The sequence below is a fragment of the Magnolia sinica genome, chromosome 9 (genome assembly GCF_029962835.1).
Source record: "Magnolia sinica isolate HGM2019 chromosome 9, MsV1, whole genome shotgun sequence".
NCBI lineage: Eukaryota > Viridiplantae > Streptophyta > Magnoliopsida > Magnoliales > Magnoliaceae > Magnolia > Magnolia sinica.
The window spans coordinates 7,848,882-7,867,616 of NC_080581.1; the positions used below are offsets into that span (position 1 = coordinate 7,848,882).

The window sequence follows — 18,735 nt, forward strand, 5'->3', positions numbered from 1 at the left end:
TCCAAATGTCAGGTAGAATACACCACAGGAAAAGTAGTGATTGAACACCCACCGTTAAAAGCTTACCAAGACCCACAGAAAGCATTTCCATAATGTTTATTTACCATCCGCCTATTGATAAGGTCAACCAGACCTAGATGAAGGGAAAATACAAACATCAGATTGATCCCAGACTTTCGTGGCTTTAAAAAAAAAAATTAATGGTCATTCGCCACCTTTTCCTATGGGTGGTCCATAAGAGATTTGGATGTGCTTAAGTTTTGGTATAACTTTCTAAAGTGAGCTAGAAAAATAGATGATCCGCATGGATATATAAAAATTCATTAAAGTGAACCCCCACGTGATAAGGTAACACCTAATAGGAGTGGGGTAATTAACAAATATCAATTGTGCTGGTTTCCCTGGATTTTCACTTCGCGCCTCTGTTACAGCACAGACATCTTTCCCGTATATTTTCAAATATGTTATCCGACCGCTGAAGAGAAGACACGACTTGACCTCGCAATAGCCTTAATATATATATATATATATATATATATAGCCTAATCCAAAGCTCGACTGGACGGGTTGAGGAATTTGAGCATTAGCACAACTCAACCTGACCTAAACTAAAGTTTGGGTTCAGCCAGTCTCTGTATGGTTAAGCCCTATGTCTATAATCCATTGAGCTTTTCAGTTTGTACAAGTGGGGCCATGGTTCAGTGACTGAGGCGATTGGTTTGTAAGCCCTGCATTCGGTAGAACTTGGCCTAGAAATCTCCTACATACGACAATGCTGGCTTTTCAATCTATAGCCCACAAATCCACAACCAAACAAGAAATACAATAATGATCTGCATTCAGATGAAAAAAGACTCAAAATTAGTAGCTAGAATCCTCCCATCTATGAGATTCATGTCTATCCATGATAGCCCAAGTCAAACCAATGCTTTAGATCGATGAAACATGGGCTTAGATTCTGTTCATTCTTCCTTCACAAACGAGTTGGAGTTCTTGAAAATTGACCATGAAGGTGAGAAAGCAAGCTCAGATGAATCTTATTCCTGCCCTGGCACACTTACGACCCAAGATTGGAAGATCCGAACCATAAAAGGAAGGGAAAGAAGAAGAAGAAGAAAAAAAAAAAGAAAAACCAATCTCTTTCTAGATTATCAACAGCCAACAACAACTATTTTCCACCCACATTGTGATGTTCTTCCTCAGAGATGATATCTGAAACGCTGATTATTGTGATCGCAGCTTCCGGATGATTACTGGGCCCCAACTGATCGTTTTCTCTTTTTCCATCAGTGTTAGAAACCCCCTCAGCGTTGGAATATTCACTTCTTTCCCCAGGATCCAGCCCGGTTTCGCCATTGTTAGCATGTTCTTGCACCATTTCAACTTGCGCGGTGGCCCCCACGTCATTGGACAGTGAACTCTCTTTTGAATCACCACCTCGTTGGCATCTGCATCCATATACATGGTAAATTATATACACAAAGAGAGCTAGTGCTGAAGCGGCTCCAGCCACAATGTAGAGGGGAAAGAGGTGAATATTCGTGTTCGTCGCCGGGGTTTGGAGTGGGTCAGGGCATGTTGTTTGGTCTCCAAACCATCTTTTCTCGATGTCGACCATCTTGTTTCCTTCAGTGAAACTCAAGACTGCGTGAGAGACATCAGTCACAATGGCAGAACCTTTTTGAAACACCTGTGGGAGATAGAGAAGGACATGGGTCATGCACTAATGAATATTTACAAATAGAGAGATATTGCAGGTCAGGTGGTGGATAAAAAAAAAAGAAAAAAAGAAGGTGGTGGAGAAGGTCCTTACGCTTACCCGGGTGGTAGACTCCTAAGGGTTTCAACACCGGGAGTGGTGAAATCCCACGGCGTGCGTGTGTGAGTGTGTGTGCGTATGTAAAAAAAAAAAAGAAAAAAAGAAAAAAAAAAGGGTAGTGGTCGAGCTGATTTGGATGGTTTGATCAGAAAGAGAATGGGCCATTGTGCAGGCCCTACTGACACCAAAGAAGGATAAAAGTTGGCGCCTGTGCAAAAAGACACGTTGATGTATATATTTCCTATTCCACAATTAGAAGACACGTTGGACATGCACGAGGGCCTGAGGAGATCAGATCCAAATTCGACAGGAGACTAGTGAAATATAACCTTCCTAGACAAAGGAAGAGCTACATGAGTGGTTGATGATGCCGTTCAGACAAATGAATGCCACGAGTAAAAAAATAAAAATGAATGCCTCCATTACCTTCATGTAGTTGGATGAATCGGTACTTTTTTTTTTTTTTCAAATGAACGGCTTTCATTGATAGACAAAAGCTTAACAAAAGGATGAATCAAGTACTTAAACCTTTAATTAGTCAATTTGTAGTATTTGTTTTCACAGTATACTAATTTACAACAGTAATGAGGCAGATCATGTGTTGTATTTTGTTTCAAAATAACTATTAAAAATTTGATTTTTCAAATTTTCGGTTTCCATCCACATTTGAAAGTTTTTGGTGTTTTTGGATTGTGGGTTTTGTCCCATATCAGATTTGACAAAGTAAATCTTCTTGTATATAAGATAGGCTTTTTGCCTTGGGCTTGAGCCCCATTTAGGGAGCATGTGAATTTGGTCCTGTGGGGGATCTATGTCAATATATCTAATATATGTCAATATATCTAATATATGTCATTGACCACACACGGGTGCGGGTGCAGTGCGAGTGTACTCACGTGTGTGTATGGGTACTCGCGGGATTTTATTTGCGAGAGTGTACTCGCACTTACGCCATTTCGTTTTAAACCAAAGATATGTATCCGTTCCGGTTGGTCGCACCTATTAGGTTTAAACCCAACTGATCTAAGCCTTTGTAAAGGGTGCTTATGCACCATTTCGGAGTCTATATAAAGATTTCAAATTCCAGTTTCAAACATATGAAAAATTATCTCTGTGGTTCGAGCCCGCGTAGAGTGAGTGCACCGTTAGAACTGAGTCATAGTCATTGTATCCTGGAGGTCAATTGCTCTGGAAACCTGTTGCACTTGTGACGCTGTCCAAGGGGAGCAAATTCGATTTCAAGTCGAGTGACTCAGTCATCCCTCAATTCAATTCAATAAGTCCTCTTTCTCAAAATTTTATTTTCTTTTTTTGGTTCTCAATTTTCTATAGTCTATTTAATTCAACCAAATATTCCAACACCATGTTGGTTATTTGATATAGAGCGGGTCGTGGACAGTTTCATGGTCAAGATAGATCGGAAAATGCTCGATATCCAGATCGTAAGACTGAAAATGGATATATCTCACAAACAAGAATGAGCTATATTGGACATACCATATATGATTTTGGGGTAGGATGAGCTACTTTAGCCACCTACGCTAAATTTGTGAAATACCATCAGATTGATGGTCAAAATCTTGTTTTAATTTCATTTTTTACTATTTATAGTAACTTTTAGTTTGAGTATAACTCTTCTTCTGCTGGGCTTTAGGAGTTGCACCCAACATGAAAAGTGCTTAGAATAATTAAGAGAACATTATGGTTCGGCCAAATAGGACACTTACTATTTTTGGCCAAAAACCATGCGCACTAGTAGGAATCACGACCGTCTATAAATAGTAAGTTTACTATTTATAGTAAGTTGTGAATTCTAGGAGTTTTAGTTGTAGTTTAATTTCGAAACTTCTTCCATGGCTTAGTATCCCTATTTAAAGGGGTGTAAACTCGTTTATTCATCAATCAATCAAATTATGAATTTTTTAGAATTTATTTTCTACTTTCCTTGATTTTTCCTCGTGGATTCGAGAAGTCTCTATGAGGAGTCCAGAGAAGCTCCATGGATTCAGAGTAGTTATCCTTAAGGAAGACAGTGTTCGACCTCTTCACATTCATCCCTGCGTCATCATCTAAGAAAGGTGCTTACTATGTTGCAAAAGAACAAATTAGGGTTTTGAAGAGACGAAGATAGGCCACACCAACATCATGAATTCTCATTCGAAGAACTAAGGCCCTGGATTATGCACCTGCTGAATTTGTGGAAACCCACATGGGTTGATCAAGAAGTATGGGCTTATGTTTTGTAGGCGGTGTTTCCGCAGCAACACCAAGGAGATTGGCTTCATTAAGTACCGCTGAGAAGACAAGTACTAGGTAGTCAAGCATCCGATGGAGGTAGACAAGTGGATTTTGGTAGATGGCATCCAATGGAGGCAGAAAGCCAAATATTTTTTTTAGTATCTGTTTAGTTGAGACTTGTTTTCTACAACATGTTTAAAAACTGTGGGTGGGGTTGTTTGCACTTGAATACTTATTCGAGGATCTTATAGTTTTTTTTTTTTAAAAAAAAAAAAAATTTAACAAAAGGAATTTCATTGATCAAAATCAGAATGTACAGTCGGTCCGGGCATCCTTTTGTCAGCCCGTGTGCACCCAAATCCTGTTCCTTTGTATCTTTGTTGTTGATATCAATGGAATCTCAGTTTTCCCAAAAAAAAAAAAAAAAAAAAACATTAAAAAAATAATAATCAGAATGTACAGTTGCTTTACATTCGGGCTGGATAGGCACACAGCCTATCCCGAGCCTATCGTGAGGCCGAAAACGAGATCTTATAGATTGCTTTCTCTAAATATTTAACGATGCCTCTACTGATTTAGAAAAAAAAAAAAAAGAACAAATTATATCTAAACTTGAAGAAATGTAGCTTCATGCCCTGATAGCCTCGTGTTCCTAAGCTATATTGTGAGTGCTTTAAGCATTAAAGTAGGTGAGGTGAAGGTGATGAGGGTTATTTGGGAATGGTTGTTACCGAAGATGGCTAGTGAAGTGAGGAATTTTCATGGACCGGTAACTTTCTACAAAAGATTCATCAGGAACAACACCATTGTAGCATTTGATTATAGAGTGCCTGAAGAAGGAGAAGTTCAAGAGGCTGAGAAAAGCTTTGCTTATAATAAAAGAAAATTTATTTACCGCTCCTTTCTCAGCCCTACCAAGCTTTAAGAAGTTATTTGAGGGGGAGATAGATGCTTTATATGTTAGGATCAAAGCCATACTCTCGTAGGAGAGAAATGGCTTCTACAATAAGAAATTGAGCAATACTTGTAAGAAGTAGTCAACATATGAGATTGAGTTGTATGCAATGGTTCAGGCCTTGTAACACTAGAAGCAATTTTATTTTATTTTTTTAAATATATAGATGGAGCTGTTTTTTAAATTTTTATTTTTTTATATAGATTATCAAGCTTTAAAATTCATTAATAGCCAAATTAATGTCAATCGGATGCATGCTAGGTGGATTTTGTTTATAGGAATTTCACTTTTTGTAGTGAAGCACAAGTTGGTTTAGCAGCATAGTTGTACAGGGTTTTCCCAGGCTCTCCTCGCTATTTTTTGTCCCGGGGAGTCTTTTTGCTTTAAATCCTTGATTTTTGGAATTTAAAAAAAAAAAAAGAAAAGAAAAAAAGTTGGGTTAGCAGAATAAAGTAGCATATGTGTTAAGAAAAAGAGCATCTTTGTCAGTCACAATGACTAATGAAGTTGCAAGTTTTGACTACCTGAAGGAAGTTGAGGAAGAGGATTTCAAGGAAAATCAGGTTAAATGCCAGATGGGGAACAATAGTCTTACATGTACAAAATGAATTTCTCTTTCATGGAAATCGGCTGTGCATTCCAAGGTGTTCACTTAGGGAACGTGTCATCAAAAAATTGCATGAAAGTTGCTTAAAAGGACACTTAGGGCACGACAATATTATTAGCTTTAGTTGGAGAAAGATGTGGGGAAGTTTTTGTAGAGATGCCTTGTCTGTCACGTTAGAGAGGGTCAGGTATAAAATATAGGTCTCTACACTTCATTGCTTGTGCTAGAAGATACTTAAGAGGACCTATATATGAACTTTGCACTAGATCTTCTGTGGACTCAACAAGGCATGGATTCTATGTCTGTGGTGGTTGACTAATTCTCTAAGATGACTCATTTTCATTCCTTGCAAGAAGATGATGGATGCCACCCTATAACTAATTTAATATTCAAGGATTTAGTCAGATTGCATGGTGTACTAAAGACTATCACATCCCATCATGATACCAAGTTCCTTATCTATTTCTGGAGAACATTGTGGAGGAGATTTGACAGGTCCCTATGATATAGTAGTGCTTACCATCCATAGAAAATTGGCCAAATAGAGGTGGTAAACCGAATGCTCGGAACATGATTAGATGCCTTGTTGAGGAACCATTAGGAGGTGAGGACTGCGTCATCTGGACAGGGAACTGTTAGGAAAATTCACGGTTAAATCATTATGGAAGATGGTACAATCGGTAGGAGAAAGAAGGTAATGGGCTAAGTGGGTTTGGCATAACAAATTGCCACCGAAGATCTTCGTCTTCGTCTGGAAAATTCTAAATGAAGCAGTCTTGGTAGACATCAGTGTAAAAAGAAAGGGAGCAATTCTCGCTTCATGCTGTACATGCTGTGAAGGTGCAAATAGCTGCTAAGAGGAGTCTCTAGATCACCTATTTGTGAAAGGAGTTTTCGTAATGTGTATTTGGTGAGAGTTCTCCACCGTCCTCTTAGTTTCCTTCCTTGAAAGCCAATTGGCAGCAGGTCGAGCCTCTCCGTGGTGGAGCTTGGCTAATGGCAACTCCAGCCTCGGTATCCTCCATGGGATAGCTTCTCAGCTAATTTTCTGGGAGATCTGGAATGCTAGAAACAGGAAGCGGTTCGACGAATACTAGCTGAATGCAAACCAATATATAGCCAAAATTTAGAGATGGTTCTCTGTCATAATCTCCTCGTTCTCGTTCCCACCAAGCAAAAGTGTCAGAAACATCAGGGCTCTTCAAGACTTGGGCATCCAATCAAATCAAGGTAGAATCAAACCCCTTTGCATTATCAAATGGAAAAGGCCGGCGGTGGGATGGGTGAAATTGGATGTAGACGGGTCCTCCAGGGGAAACCCGTGCCCCTCAGGCAACTGGGGGAGCTAGTGTGCCAAAATGATAAAGATAATTTGATATTTTGTTTCTTAAGAGGTTATGGCATCAGAACAAACTTCCAGGCTGAAGTAAAAGCATTGCTGGATCGGATGAATCGTTGCTTGGAGAAAGGACTTAATTTAATTGAAGTAGAAAGCGACTCAGAAGCAACTGTGAGCATTTCTTCAAATACTAGTCCTAACCCATGGAGTATCTTCTACTAGAAGAAGAAGTTAGAAACTATACATGGGAAGGCCACCATCTCAATTCAGCACATCATGAGGGAAGCAAAATAAAGTGGCTGATGGGCTGGCTCATATGGGTAGTGAAAGCCAATTGGATAGGGACTTCGAGCAGCTTGAGGGCCTCCTGCTTATGATTAAAGGAGAACTCCTTTTCGACTGAGCGGGCCTAAGTATAGTCAGTGAATCGAAATGAGGATCTGTTCAGATTCAGTTTAGGATATGATAGGCTGCCTTCTCAAACTTTTGTATTGGAGGTCCAACTTGAAATTATATGTCATCTGTAAAGTGACATTTTAGAATAATGAAACAAGTGCTCCTTTAAAAAATAAAAAATAAAAATTGCCTTGTCGGGGATTGGCTTAAGCAGTGGAACTCTTTCTAGCTTAGGAAAAGTTCACCTTTAATAATAAGATGAATAGGTCTAGGAAATCTCCTTTGGAGGTTGTCAATGGTCGAGCCTTGAAGCAGACATTGGACTTGGTGAGCCTTCCCAAACTTCCAGACATGAATTTTGCAGTTGAGAACATGGCAAACATGTTTCACGTACACATGTTTTCGATGCTTGTGAACGGAGAAACGGTTGGTTTCTTCAAGTCTTCTAGGGGTATAAGGCAGGGTGACCCTCTTTCTCCTAGTCTTTTCATCATTGCGGCTGAGGTCCTCAGCAGGGGACTCTCGAACTTGGTGGATCATGGTCTTTGCCACCCATACAAGATCCCTAGAGGGTGCCCCCAGGTTTCTCACCTCCTTTATGCAAACGATACATTACTGTTTCTTAATGGAGGCAAAGCCTCTCTCGGTAGGGTGAAGGAGTTTCTTGATAGATTCCAAGCGGACTTGGGCCAGGTCATTAATCTCAACAAAAGTTCGTTATATGCCTCCTCTAAGCTGTCCATTGCCAGAGTCAGAATGATTGAAGGGCTGCTAGGAATCTCTAAATCGTCAAGCCTCTTAATGTCCATGGAGTTCCAATGACAGTGGGTAGAATTAAATCCTCTTCCTTTCAACATCTCTTGGACAAAATTGAAGGGCGTATCGGTGGGTGGCAAGCTAAATGCCTTTCTCAAGCTGGAAGAGTGGTGTTGTTGAAGCACGTGTTGGGGAGCATCCCAATTCATACTCTTGCTACATCTCATATTCCGTTGCAGGTCCTTTACTAGCTAGAAAAAAGGTTTGCGAACTTCTTTTGGAGCTGGTCAGAAGGCAAAAAGAAATTGCATTGGAGAAATTGGAAGATGGTGACTCAAACCAAGCTAGAGGGAGGCTTGGGCATCCGCAGTCTTTCGGAATCGGTGAGTGCGTTCCGCAGCAAGATGGCTTGGACAGCTCGGTTTAGGGGGAGTTTTAGCCTTTGGGGCCTGTTTATGGTGGCAAATATGCCGGTGATCTGGAGGAGAACCCCACCCATAGAACTGTGCATGCTGCTTCCCCATTTTGGAAGAATATTCATTCTAAGTTGCCGTTTATGGATGCCAATACTCAGTGGATCCTTGGCTAGAGTTATTGCAGCTTGTGGAATGTTAACTGGACGGGACTCGGCACTTTCAAAAACCTGATCCCTGCATCGATTCCTGATGTTATTTCCTCGCTGCAAGTGCGTAACTTTCTCGATAAAACTGGGCCTCTTCCCCCCTCAGTTGTGTTTCAATTTCTGCCACAACAGGTTATCGATCATGTTTTTCAGCATGGAATCTATGTAGCTGATGGTCCAGACGTGCCGGTCTGGTTATTATCTGCATCGGGTGCCTTCTCTGTTCAGTCTGTGTGGGCCGCTAGCAGGCCTATCAGAGCCCATAAAGAATGGGTTCGCTGGGTGTGGCACAAGCTCATGCCGCCCAGAATTTCTGTATTCCTCTAGAAACTGCTGAACAAAGCTCTCCCTATTGATAAAGTTGTCCAACGTTGTGAGAATGAGCTTGCGTCCAAATGTATCTGTTGCAGCAACAATGGGACAGCTGGCCCTGCTGTGGAATACATCAAGCACCTGTTTTTGGACAGCGAGGTGGCCAGCCGGACTTGGGGCCGCCTAGGAGAGAAATTCAATATTAGGGTCTGCTCGGTGGTCTCGGTGGAAGCCAGGCTGATGTAATGGTGGGGTGCTCTGCATGGGAGCCGGAATTCAAATCTCTTAAGCAACCTTGCCTCGGGATTTCTGCTGTGGGAGACTTGGAAGTCGCGAAATGCGGCTTGTTTTGAAGGCAAAAACGTCAGCTCCGATTGAATTCTTCTGTGCATCCATTGGCGGATCCAATGCATTGCCGAGAAGACTGGCTCGGTCCCCTATCAGATGACAGAGGTTGCTGCCCCTCATTAGCTTGGAAGGCAATCAACGTCCAACAGTTCAGCCATTACAGTTATTCTCTTGTAGCCGTTCTCCTCCTTCCAGGGTTGAAATAGTGAGGTGGATCAAACCTTGTTTTAGATGGGTAAAGATAAATGTGGATGGTTTTGCTAGGCATAATTTGGGGGCAGCCGGAGGCGGGGGAATTTGTAGAGGAGATAGGGGACAATTTCTTTTTGCCTTCTCTTTTGGTTTTGGTGCCGGCACGAATTCTTACTCTAAATGGCGAGTGGTTTATGAGGGACTAAAGTTGGGCATAGAAAAAGGCTTCAACCAGATCATCATTGAATCTGACTCACTTCACGTAGTGAAAACTCTTAATGGGATGTCTCAAGCAAATTGGAAATGAAGCTACTGGATAAACCGCATAAACAGGTTAAAGAATAGAGGAAGGGTTGAGTTTGCGCATATTTTCAGAGAAGGCAACGCCCCTGCAGACGCGTTGGCCAGGCAAGGGAGTGACTCTCAGTCATCCTTGGTTTTTGAGCATTTGCCGGACATTCCCTCTAAGATTCGAGGGATGATTTTCCTTGACAAGACGGGTCTAGAAGCGGTTAGAGAGAGCCGCGGCCTGTAGATAGACTTTGTAGATGATTTTTGTGTCTTTTTGTCGGTTTTGATATGATAGGAGTCCTCGGGTTCTTTTTCTCCCGTGATCTCCCAAATCAGTCTATGTAACTACAGAATTTTCTATCAATGAAGACATATTTTGTGTTTAAAAAAAAAAAAAAAAAGAAAAAAAAGAAAAAAAAAGAAAAAGAAGAAGGTTTCACGTACACATTGCATGCTAATTTGAAGAAATAGTTGGAGGAGATGAATGCTAAGTACAAAACAGATGTTGACAAGCATAGGAGACTGAAGAAGTTCTACGACAAGCATAGGAGACTGAAAACGTTCTGTGAGGGAAACATGGTGATGGTCTACTACAGAAAAGAATGCTTTCTCGTGACAAGCTGAGGCAAAAGAAATATGGGTCGTACCATAAATTAGGGAGGCTGATGACAACACCGATGTAATTGATCTTCCTGAAGACATGGTGATATGTTAAACCTTCAATGTCACTTACTTATATAAGTAATATACACTTGATCAGGAGCCAATTTCTCAAGAAGTCAACTCAAGCACGAGTTGATGAGAGTCCAATACACAAGAAAGGTAAAAAGGGCACTATAAAAAAGTAGAAAAAAAGAGAGAGAGAAAGATTGTCGCAATTGAAAATGGTGATAATATATATGGTAGATGGCTTGGAGATATACTCACCTAAGGTTAGGAAGTCACTATAATAAGATTGTTGCAATTGAAAATGGTGATAATAATACGGCTGAGTTACGGGCTATTCACGACAGTATGAAATTTGTTTGTCCCAAGGTCTTTTGAGAGTGCTCCTTGAGTCTGATTCCAGTTGGGTGGTGGATTGTTAGAAGAAGAATTCTACTATCTCTTGGAAGTAGTCCTATTGGATGACGAGGATCAAAATGCTCAACGCTCGGGGTACATTTCGGATTGCCTATGTCATGAGAGAAGCCAACGGCCCGGCTGATGGTTTGGATAAAGTAGAGAGCAAATCGCAAGCCAACAGGTTCTTTCAAGATATTTCCTCCCTTTCCCGGATTGTTAAGGGTCGTGTTCTCCTGGATAAAACAGGTTTAGCCTACTTTAGAGAGCATTCCAGATCTTCCCCTGTATAGGATATGATAGGCGGGCTGGGCTAGGGCCTGTGTTCCCCACCCGAATAGGCTAATTGTATATTTTGCCTTTCAATGCAGTGATTGTTTTATTTTATTTTATTTTATTTATTATTATTATTATTATTATTATTTAAGGTTTAGAATTCACTCAACTAAATACAAGACAACTCACTCACTCTTAAAGATGATCAAAAGATTTGATAAAAAGTAGAAAAATACACTAATGATTCTTCTTCACTTGAGAGAGTACATGGGAGTAGGTGGAAGAGAGACGAGCATTAAATGGAAAAGGGTCCAAGGTGACTGTTGGAGCCGATCTCCTGAGCCACATCAGGACCTCTTTCTAGGAAGAGGGGAGTGACGTAGGATAGTCCGCCGAGAAATTCTCGAAGTGATAAAAGGGACCATTTCGCAATTTAAAGAGTAATAAAAGGGATCATTTTACAATTAAAGTGACCGTTTCGGTGCTGAATTGAAGTTTCTTCAAAATTCGAAAGATCTTATTATTCCTTCTGGATTCAAGGACGGTTTTTAGGCAGAAGATAGTGATCTTCTCCCTTAATCTTTTACCCTACCTGCCACGTTATGTAATTAGATAGGTAAGGCTGGGTGGGGCTTGGGCTTGATTAATTTTAAGTGGGTCAGGTTGGGTCAATGGGTCATTGGTCAAAGGTTGGTGTAAATTGGGTCAGGTTGGATCTAACTCTTACACACTTTGAGAGAGAGAGAGAGAGACTCACGAAACCGAAGCCACCTGTCGGATAGGTCCGTCCAGCCACTGTGTACTTACCACAATAGTTCTTGAGTGCCACTTTCAAATAAAGAATCTCATCTACTATAGCGGATACTCCATCCTTGCAACCTCCTTTGGACAAAGCGTCTGCATAATCCTCTTTGGTTGCATATGCCTTGAGCTTTGAGTCCTGAAATCCTTGTTCTTTTAAGAACTCTAAAACAAAAGATCCATTTTGATATCCCACACACTCACCGTTCTTAATCAAGGATTCTATATCTGTTATGGATGGTTGTAGCTTCTGGACTGTTAAAATAGACGTCAAATTTGCTGTGAAACTAGTCACCAATATAAGTACAACGAATGTCCATAGGTTTACAACAATTCTAGAGTAGTTGCTTAGTAGCTTCTCTCCTGCCACCATTAAAAGAAAATCTTATTAGGACAATGGAAAACATGTAGATTGCTGGCATGTACTGTGGGACATCTTAATGAAGATTTGGGTCATCTGAATCGATAGAAAATCAGCCCAAAAAGAAAAAGAAAGAAGAGGGGATGAGAAATCAGGGGTATTCAACGAAATATGATGCCCAAACAATTCAAAAGCCATCCCCATGTGATTTTGACGGTGGGGGTACCTTTTGCATGCATAGGTGTACACGACTGACATGTTGGCACGTGTGTACACCTTGCACGTGGAAAGCCTCTTCATTTATCCAGACATACTTTTTTTGTTGATTTATTATAAGAAGGAGATAACCAGGTTTTTTTTTTTTTTTTTTTTTAATTCTTGTAATTGACTTTTAGCTACTTACGGTTTGCGAAAACCAGCGTTGAGAAACAGAAGGAGATAATCTTCCCAGCTTGTTGTGGAAATGATCCTTGAAATTCTGGATTTTTATCATGTTCGAAAATCCAAACCAAAATCCCTTTGAACAAGAAGAGACCGATTGTAGTCAACCACATTTCCTTTGTTAGAGGCTTCAAGAACCACCAAGGGCAATTGGTCCCATCTTCATGTTTTACAGGCACAATCATAGCGATATCACTCTCAACATAGGGTTGGGTAAACTCTACGTAGTTTGATCTGTTTGCAATGATGGTTGTATCTCCCACAACTGCATCAAACTTCTGCTCCACTCAAAAGAAAAAGGGAAAAAAGAATGTGAATAATGGCTAATCTAAAAAAGACTGAGAAAAAGTAATTTAACAACATCTATTGACTGTTTGGGTGTAAGCAATTTTGTGTTCCAGACATCTAGTAGCAGTAATGCCATAACAAGTAAGCTTTCCTTTTAGGTTATGACAGGTCTTAAATAGCCTATCAAGGTCATTTTCTCTTTGCATTAGCTTATTTGTTCCCCGTTTGCCAAACACCTTGAAAGAGAGCAATGATATTGAACTGTAACATATGTGGCACATTAGGGGAGTTTAAGATGGTAGGTTACATATGCATCTGTAACATGTAGAGTGTTTGAACATTGATGGTATTAGGTGGTAAATTTGGAATTTGTTATGCAAGTGCAAGCATCTTGTGTTCTCACGTGCACTCAAAACACTTACTGTGATTAGAGCTGGGCATTGAGTTGGGTCGGACCGAGTTAGGGCTGACCTGACTCGATCTAGTTGTGAAATAGGCCTGACCCAAATTCGATCCGACTCAGCACCGAGTCCAGCATGCCTAACCCGATCAGAGTTTGGGTCTGGCATAGGCTAATCTGGACTGAGTCCGACCTGATTAGAGGTAGCAAGTCTGGTCAAGTTGGTACCGAGTCAAGTTGGGTGCAGCGCGTATCTATGAGCTGAAATCACAACTCAAAACCTAGATTCACTTGCTAGAATTGCAACCTCTCCATCAGCCGCACGGCATCTCATATATGATACATTAGATTTGAGTTTATATATATATATATATATATATATATATATATATATATATATATATATTTGTGTGTGTGTGAGAGTTGAGTTTTGGATCGAGTCGAGTCAGTACCAAGTAAGATTTCGGGTCAAGTTACTGGGTGACTTGAAGTCTAACTCGGTTTGAATTCAGATTATACGAAGTTAACTCAATTCAAATTGACTCACCGACTTGGTTCGGATTGAGTTGAGTTTGCCGAGTCAGAGTCGTTCCGTGCCCAGCTCTAACTGCGATGATCAATTGTGGAAGCCAATTGCCTGTGACCCGGGGCTGCGTACATGTGGGGTCCAAAAAGATGTCTCTAAGAAATCCACTCCATCCATCTATTTTACAAGACCACGATAGACAGGATTCCAAAAATCAGGTAGATCCAAAACTCATATAGGCCATACCACACCAACCAATGGGGATTGAATGCCTATGGGTGATAAAAGTTTTGTATCAGAATGATATTTGTGCCTACAGTTTATCTGAGTGGTAATAACACTAGGAAGGGTTTGGATGGCATATAAACATCGTGGTCAGCTCCAGGAAGGTTATAATGGGTGTACGTGTATGTTCCCACTGTTTCATTTGTATGGCTCACCTGTGTTTTTGATCTACCTGATTTTTAGAATCCTGCCCTATTGAGGTCTTTCATAACAGATGGGCAGAGTGTATTTGTCACCGACATCTCTGTGGACCCCACACAGCCCCGGGTACAGGTATATCTCTGCGTCTGGGGTGACAGGCAATCCGCTTCGTAAACCAGAAGATAATATAGAAAAGGGAGTTTCTTTTGCCTACGTGGGCATCAGCAAACGGAAACGGATTGGCTACTCCCCCTGCCAGCAGCCCCGTGGCTGGTGGTCGGTGCTCCGTGGGCCCCACCATGATGTATGTGTTTCATCCATTTTTATAGATCATTTTAGGGCTTTTAACGAAAAATTAGAGGGATAAAAATCTCAGGTGGACCACACCACAGGAAAACAATATTGATTGGATATCCACAATTAAAATTCTCCTAAGGCCCACTGTACTGTTTATTTAACATCTAATCTGTTTATTAGGTCATACAGATCCAAAACTTTTATAGCCCCCAAAAGGTTTCTAATGGTCGATGGTCATCCAACACTGTTTCATGTAATGTGGTCCACTTGAGATTTGGATATACCTTTGGTCTCATACCATAAAATGATATGGAAAAATATATGCACGGAATGGATGAAACACATACATCATGTGGGGCCCGCGGACACCATCAGCCATTGGCTGGTGGCAGGGGGAGTAGCCAATCCGTTTCCTCAGCAAACCGTGCCCCATGGGATTCACAGCAGTGGTGGACGGATGACCGTCCAAACATCTTCCGGGCGCTGCTAGTGTTGACAGGCAACAACCCGTAACTCGCTCTGAGTGATCATCCTCACCATTGAAATGTACAGATGAATGTGACCCATTAATATCAACTTTCAACGATGCAAATTCACTTCACAAAGGTGACCTAATTCTGCTAATCATATTTTCAGCGCTGGTAAGACGATCGACGGTTGGATCTTCCAACTAAAAGTATTGCATGTGGATCCTATAGGGCCACTCATGATAGAGAGACTGAGTTGGAACTCGGTCAACACGAACTAAGAAGCATTGAGTTACATTACTCACCTCCAAATACACCTGGTAGATGACTTCGTCGTAGTATCCAGCATCATCTTCATGGCCATTTTCATATGGAAAGAAGTCATAGTTGACATTATTAGGCATGGTCTTCATCACCCCATTGAAAACATCTATAGGAAATCCGGTCGGATTCCACCGCTTATTTTTCTTGTCGAAGTCCACCTTCATGAACTCACTAAACCCATTCTTTTTAGGGACCCCGATCTTCAGTCTCTTAGTCGATCCACTCATCTTGACCTGACCATTTGGAATAGCCGTTGACCCACCGGGCCAGATAACACCAGCAAGATCTTCCACATTCGCTGAATAGTTTTTATCCATGATCATGCTCCGAGAAAGGCCAGATGCAGGTGTCCAATACCCGATTCCTCTCTCCCCCTTTCCCACCACATTGACTATTTTGAAATCGGGAGACTGAAACTGTCCATCAACAAAACGGATTACACCGCTTAGGCCCGTGAATGTGTTCCCCATGATTGATTGCAAGAGCTTTGGCCCGATTGGAGAAACACCGAAATCAAATAAGTCCACTGGATTTGAATCCGTGGCCATGTTGCTATTGGAAGGAGCGAAATGGAAGCTTCCATTCAATCCAGAACTAGTCCTCTCGGCTGCCGTCGCAATGGCCTGCATTGCATCGTACGCCCACAATGCATACACTTCAAGTTCCGATATTTCAATCTTAGGGTGTTCCTTCTCAAACCGTTGCTTCCACCGGACCCTAAAATCATCGAGTGCTGAGGAATTGGGAACGTAGGTTTTGACACCCAAAACACCTTGCATCAATGGGATGACTGAAGAATTCGTGTAGCCGAAAAGATTCATGAGCCGTGATGTGATGACCCACACATACCCGTCCTCCATCATCTCCATCTCATGAGCAAGCGTGAAGAATCTACTGCCAATTGGAAATGATACATGCACTATGATAATCCGTGTACGCATTGCCGCTAATTTGTGCAAGGTGTCCCTGATTATGACCTCACTGGCAGCGAAGGGAATCACAAGCCGTCGATGTAGACGGGCTCCGTTGGCTTGGAGTTCATCGGTTAGGTCGGGTACCAGCGATATCCTCCTTAGAGTGTCATCATGTACCAGAATGGCAGCTCTCCATGCATAAGCTTTGATAACAGCGGCGATGGCTCTTGCCTGAGTGGAGTCGTTTTGGGCCATGGTGATGAAGTAAGGAGATTTGGCGGGAGTGTGGGAGGAGCTGATGGCAGCAGAGAAAGAGAAGGTGGGGATGTGGGCTTGGTTTGCCATGTTGGCTAATAAGTCGGCCAGTTCTGATGCGTCTGGGCTTATGATCGCTTTCACTTGAACACTTTTTATGAGGTTGAGAGCTACAAAACCGAAGAAATGAAGTACAAATAGGAGATGGTTAGCGGATATTTCTAAGACTGATGGGAGGAATGATCATATTCAACATCTAATTTTTGGGGTTCATATCACGGGTGTCCACGTGATGTTACGCCCTATTTGGTAGAAAATTAAAAATAAGGTTATATGGGTTTACTAACAATTATATAAGAGCTAAAATGAGATTGTTGAATATCATTCTAGAATTAAGATGTTTGTGTGTGATTTGGTCTCTTCTCTCCCTTATAAATAGTAGTGTTATACGCAAATTCTCCCCTCTCATGTAGGTAGTTGTGCATCATACAACTTCTCTCTTGCAAATATTTGTGTTATATAGTAGTTGTTAAACAGGGCAATTTACGGAAACAGTCACCAAAAGCTTGTCATAAATGGTTTTACAAATGAACAAAGTGGAGCAGACTATATGATATTATCAAGCAGAGAGTTAGAAAAATGATGATTATTTGTGTCTGTTAATGATATTATAATCAATTAATCACTGGCAACGATAGGTGGGCCTGCCTTGGGTTGGGCCTACCCGAATGTGAATGAGTTGTGCAGTCAGGGTCTCAGCTTTTTTTTTTGTTAGCCTGAGATCCCCCTCCAATCTGTAAAGCCTTCATCCTTATCAATGGAAAGGTCCTTTCGAAAAGGAAAAAAAAAAATGATGATCAAGCCATTCGACCACTAAAGCATGATCCTAAGCACAATTCGAAACCTCATTAAAAATTTTTTTTTTTTTTTTTTAAAAAAAAGAAAAAAAAAAAAAGAAAGAAAGAAAGAAATTCTCTCACAACTGAAATATGCCTTATATCTGCTTAAGGCGACAAAAAAGCTAGTCGATACTCTGGTCGATTGTAATGTTCACTTTTTTTTTCTTTTTTTCTTTTTTTCTTTTTTTTTTTTTTCCTTTTAAATGATAGAGCCTATTAAAAATATTGGGCAATATCAACAACTAATTGGAGTCATACATCTCACCATTACACGTCTAGACATTGGTCAAGTCATTTTTTTGGTCAGCCAGTTCATGTATAGGCCGTCATCCATCCATATGGAAGTTATGAGTAGAACACTCCAGTACTTAATAGGAATTTAAAGATTGAGGCCGGGTTAATCAGATTTTGATTGGACATGTTTTCAATTAATAGAAGGTCTACATTCAATATTTGTACTTTTGTTAGTAGTAGCCTAGTTAAGTGAAAAACAAAGTATTGTTTTATAATGTAGCGTAGAAGCAGAGTATAAAGCAGTGACATCAACTACGTGTGAACTTATTTGGATAAAAGTTCTGCTCAAGGGCATGGGGTTTTATGATGAAAGCTATATTGATTTGTTTTGTGATAATCAAACTATTCATATTGTGTTTAATCTCGCATTTCATAGAAGAATAAATCACATTGAAATAAATTATCACTTTTGTCAAGGAGAATGTTTAAGCTAAGGAGAATTCTACTCCATTTGTTCAAACTGACGACCAACTTGCGGATTTTAATTATTTTATTTTATTTTATTTTATTTTATAAAGAAAGGTGGACAGTTGCCACCAGTATTGTATTGATGAAGGCGATTGTACAGTCATTCAGACGAGGCCACGATGAGCAGAAATGGAGGTCAGGCCCCGGATATCATATACCCAAAAACTTTCCGATTACCTCATAAAAACTGTTAGAAAATTAAGGTTTTGAAGTCATTGCTCAAGTAGGGTGTCGTCGATATCTCGACCCCCAATTGAGGGGGAGTGTTCAAGATTATTCTCAAATTATGATATTTGTGTGATTAAGTCTTTCCTCTTCCTTGTAAATAAATGTGGTGTACATAACTTCTCCTCTTATGTAA

The 18,735-nt window shown here is 40.7% G+C and overlaps 1 protein-coding gene and 1 pseudogene across 2 annotated transcripts in view; one reads left to right on the plus strand and one right to left on the minus strand.

Moving 5' to 3' along the window:
* Nucleotides 1–630: 630 nt before the first annotated feature.
* Nucleotides 631–18,735, minus strand: part of LOC131256802 (glutamate receptor 2.9-like) — a 55,315-nt gene continuing 37,210 nt past the window's right edge. The window contains exons 2-5 of one of the 2 annotated variants that reach the window (XM_058257842.1): nt 15,526–16,883; nt 12,779–13,094; nt 11,971–12,377; nt 631–1,690 (exon numbers count right to left, since the gene is read on the minus strand). In XM_058257842.1, coding sequence (XP_058113825.1) covers nt 1,169–1,690; nt 11,971–12,377; nt 12,779–13,094; nt 15,526–16,883 — 2,603 coding nt within the window. In that variant the 3' untranslated portion in view covers nt 631–1,168. The remainder of the gene's footprint in view (nt 1,691–11,970; nt 12,378–12,778; nt 13,095–15,525; nt 16,884–18,735) is intronic. The other variant, XM_058257843.1, reaches the window with a different exon arrangement.
* Nucleotides 3,223–4,273, plus strand: LOC131256247 (small ribosomal subunit protein uS14z/uS14y/uS14x-like; annotated as a pseudogene).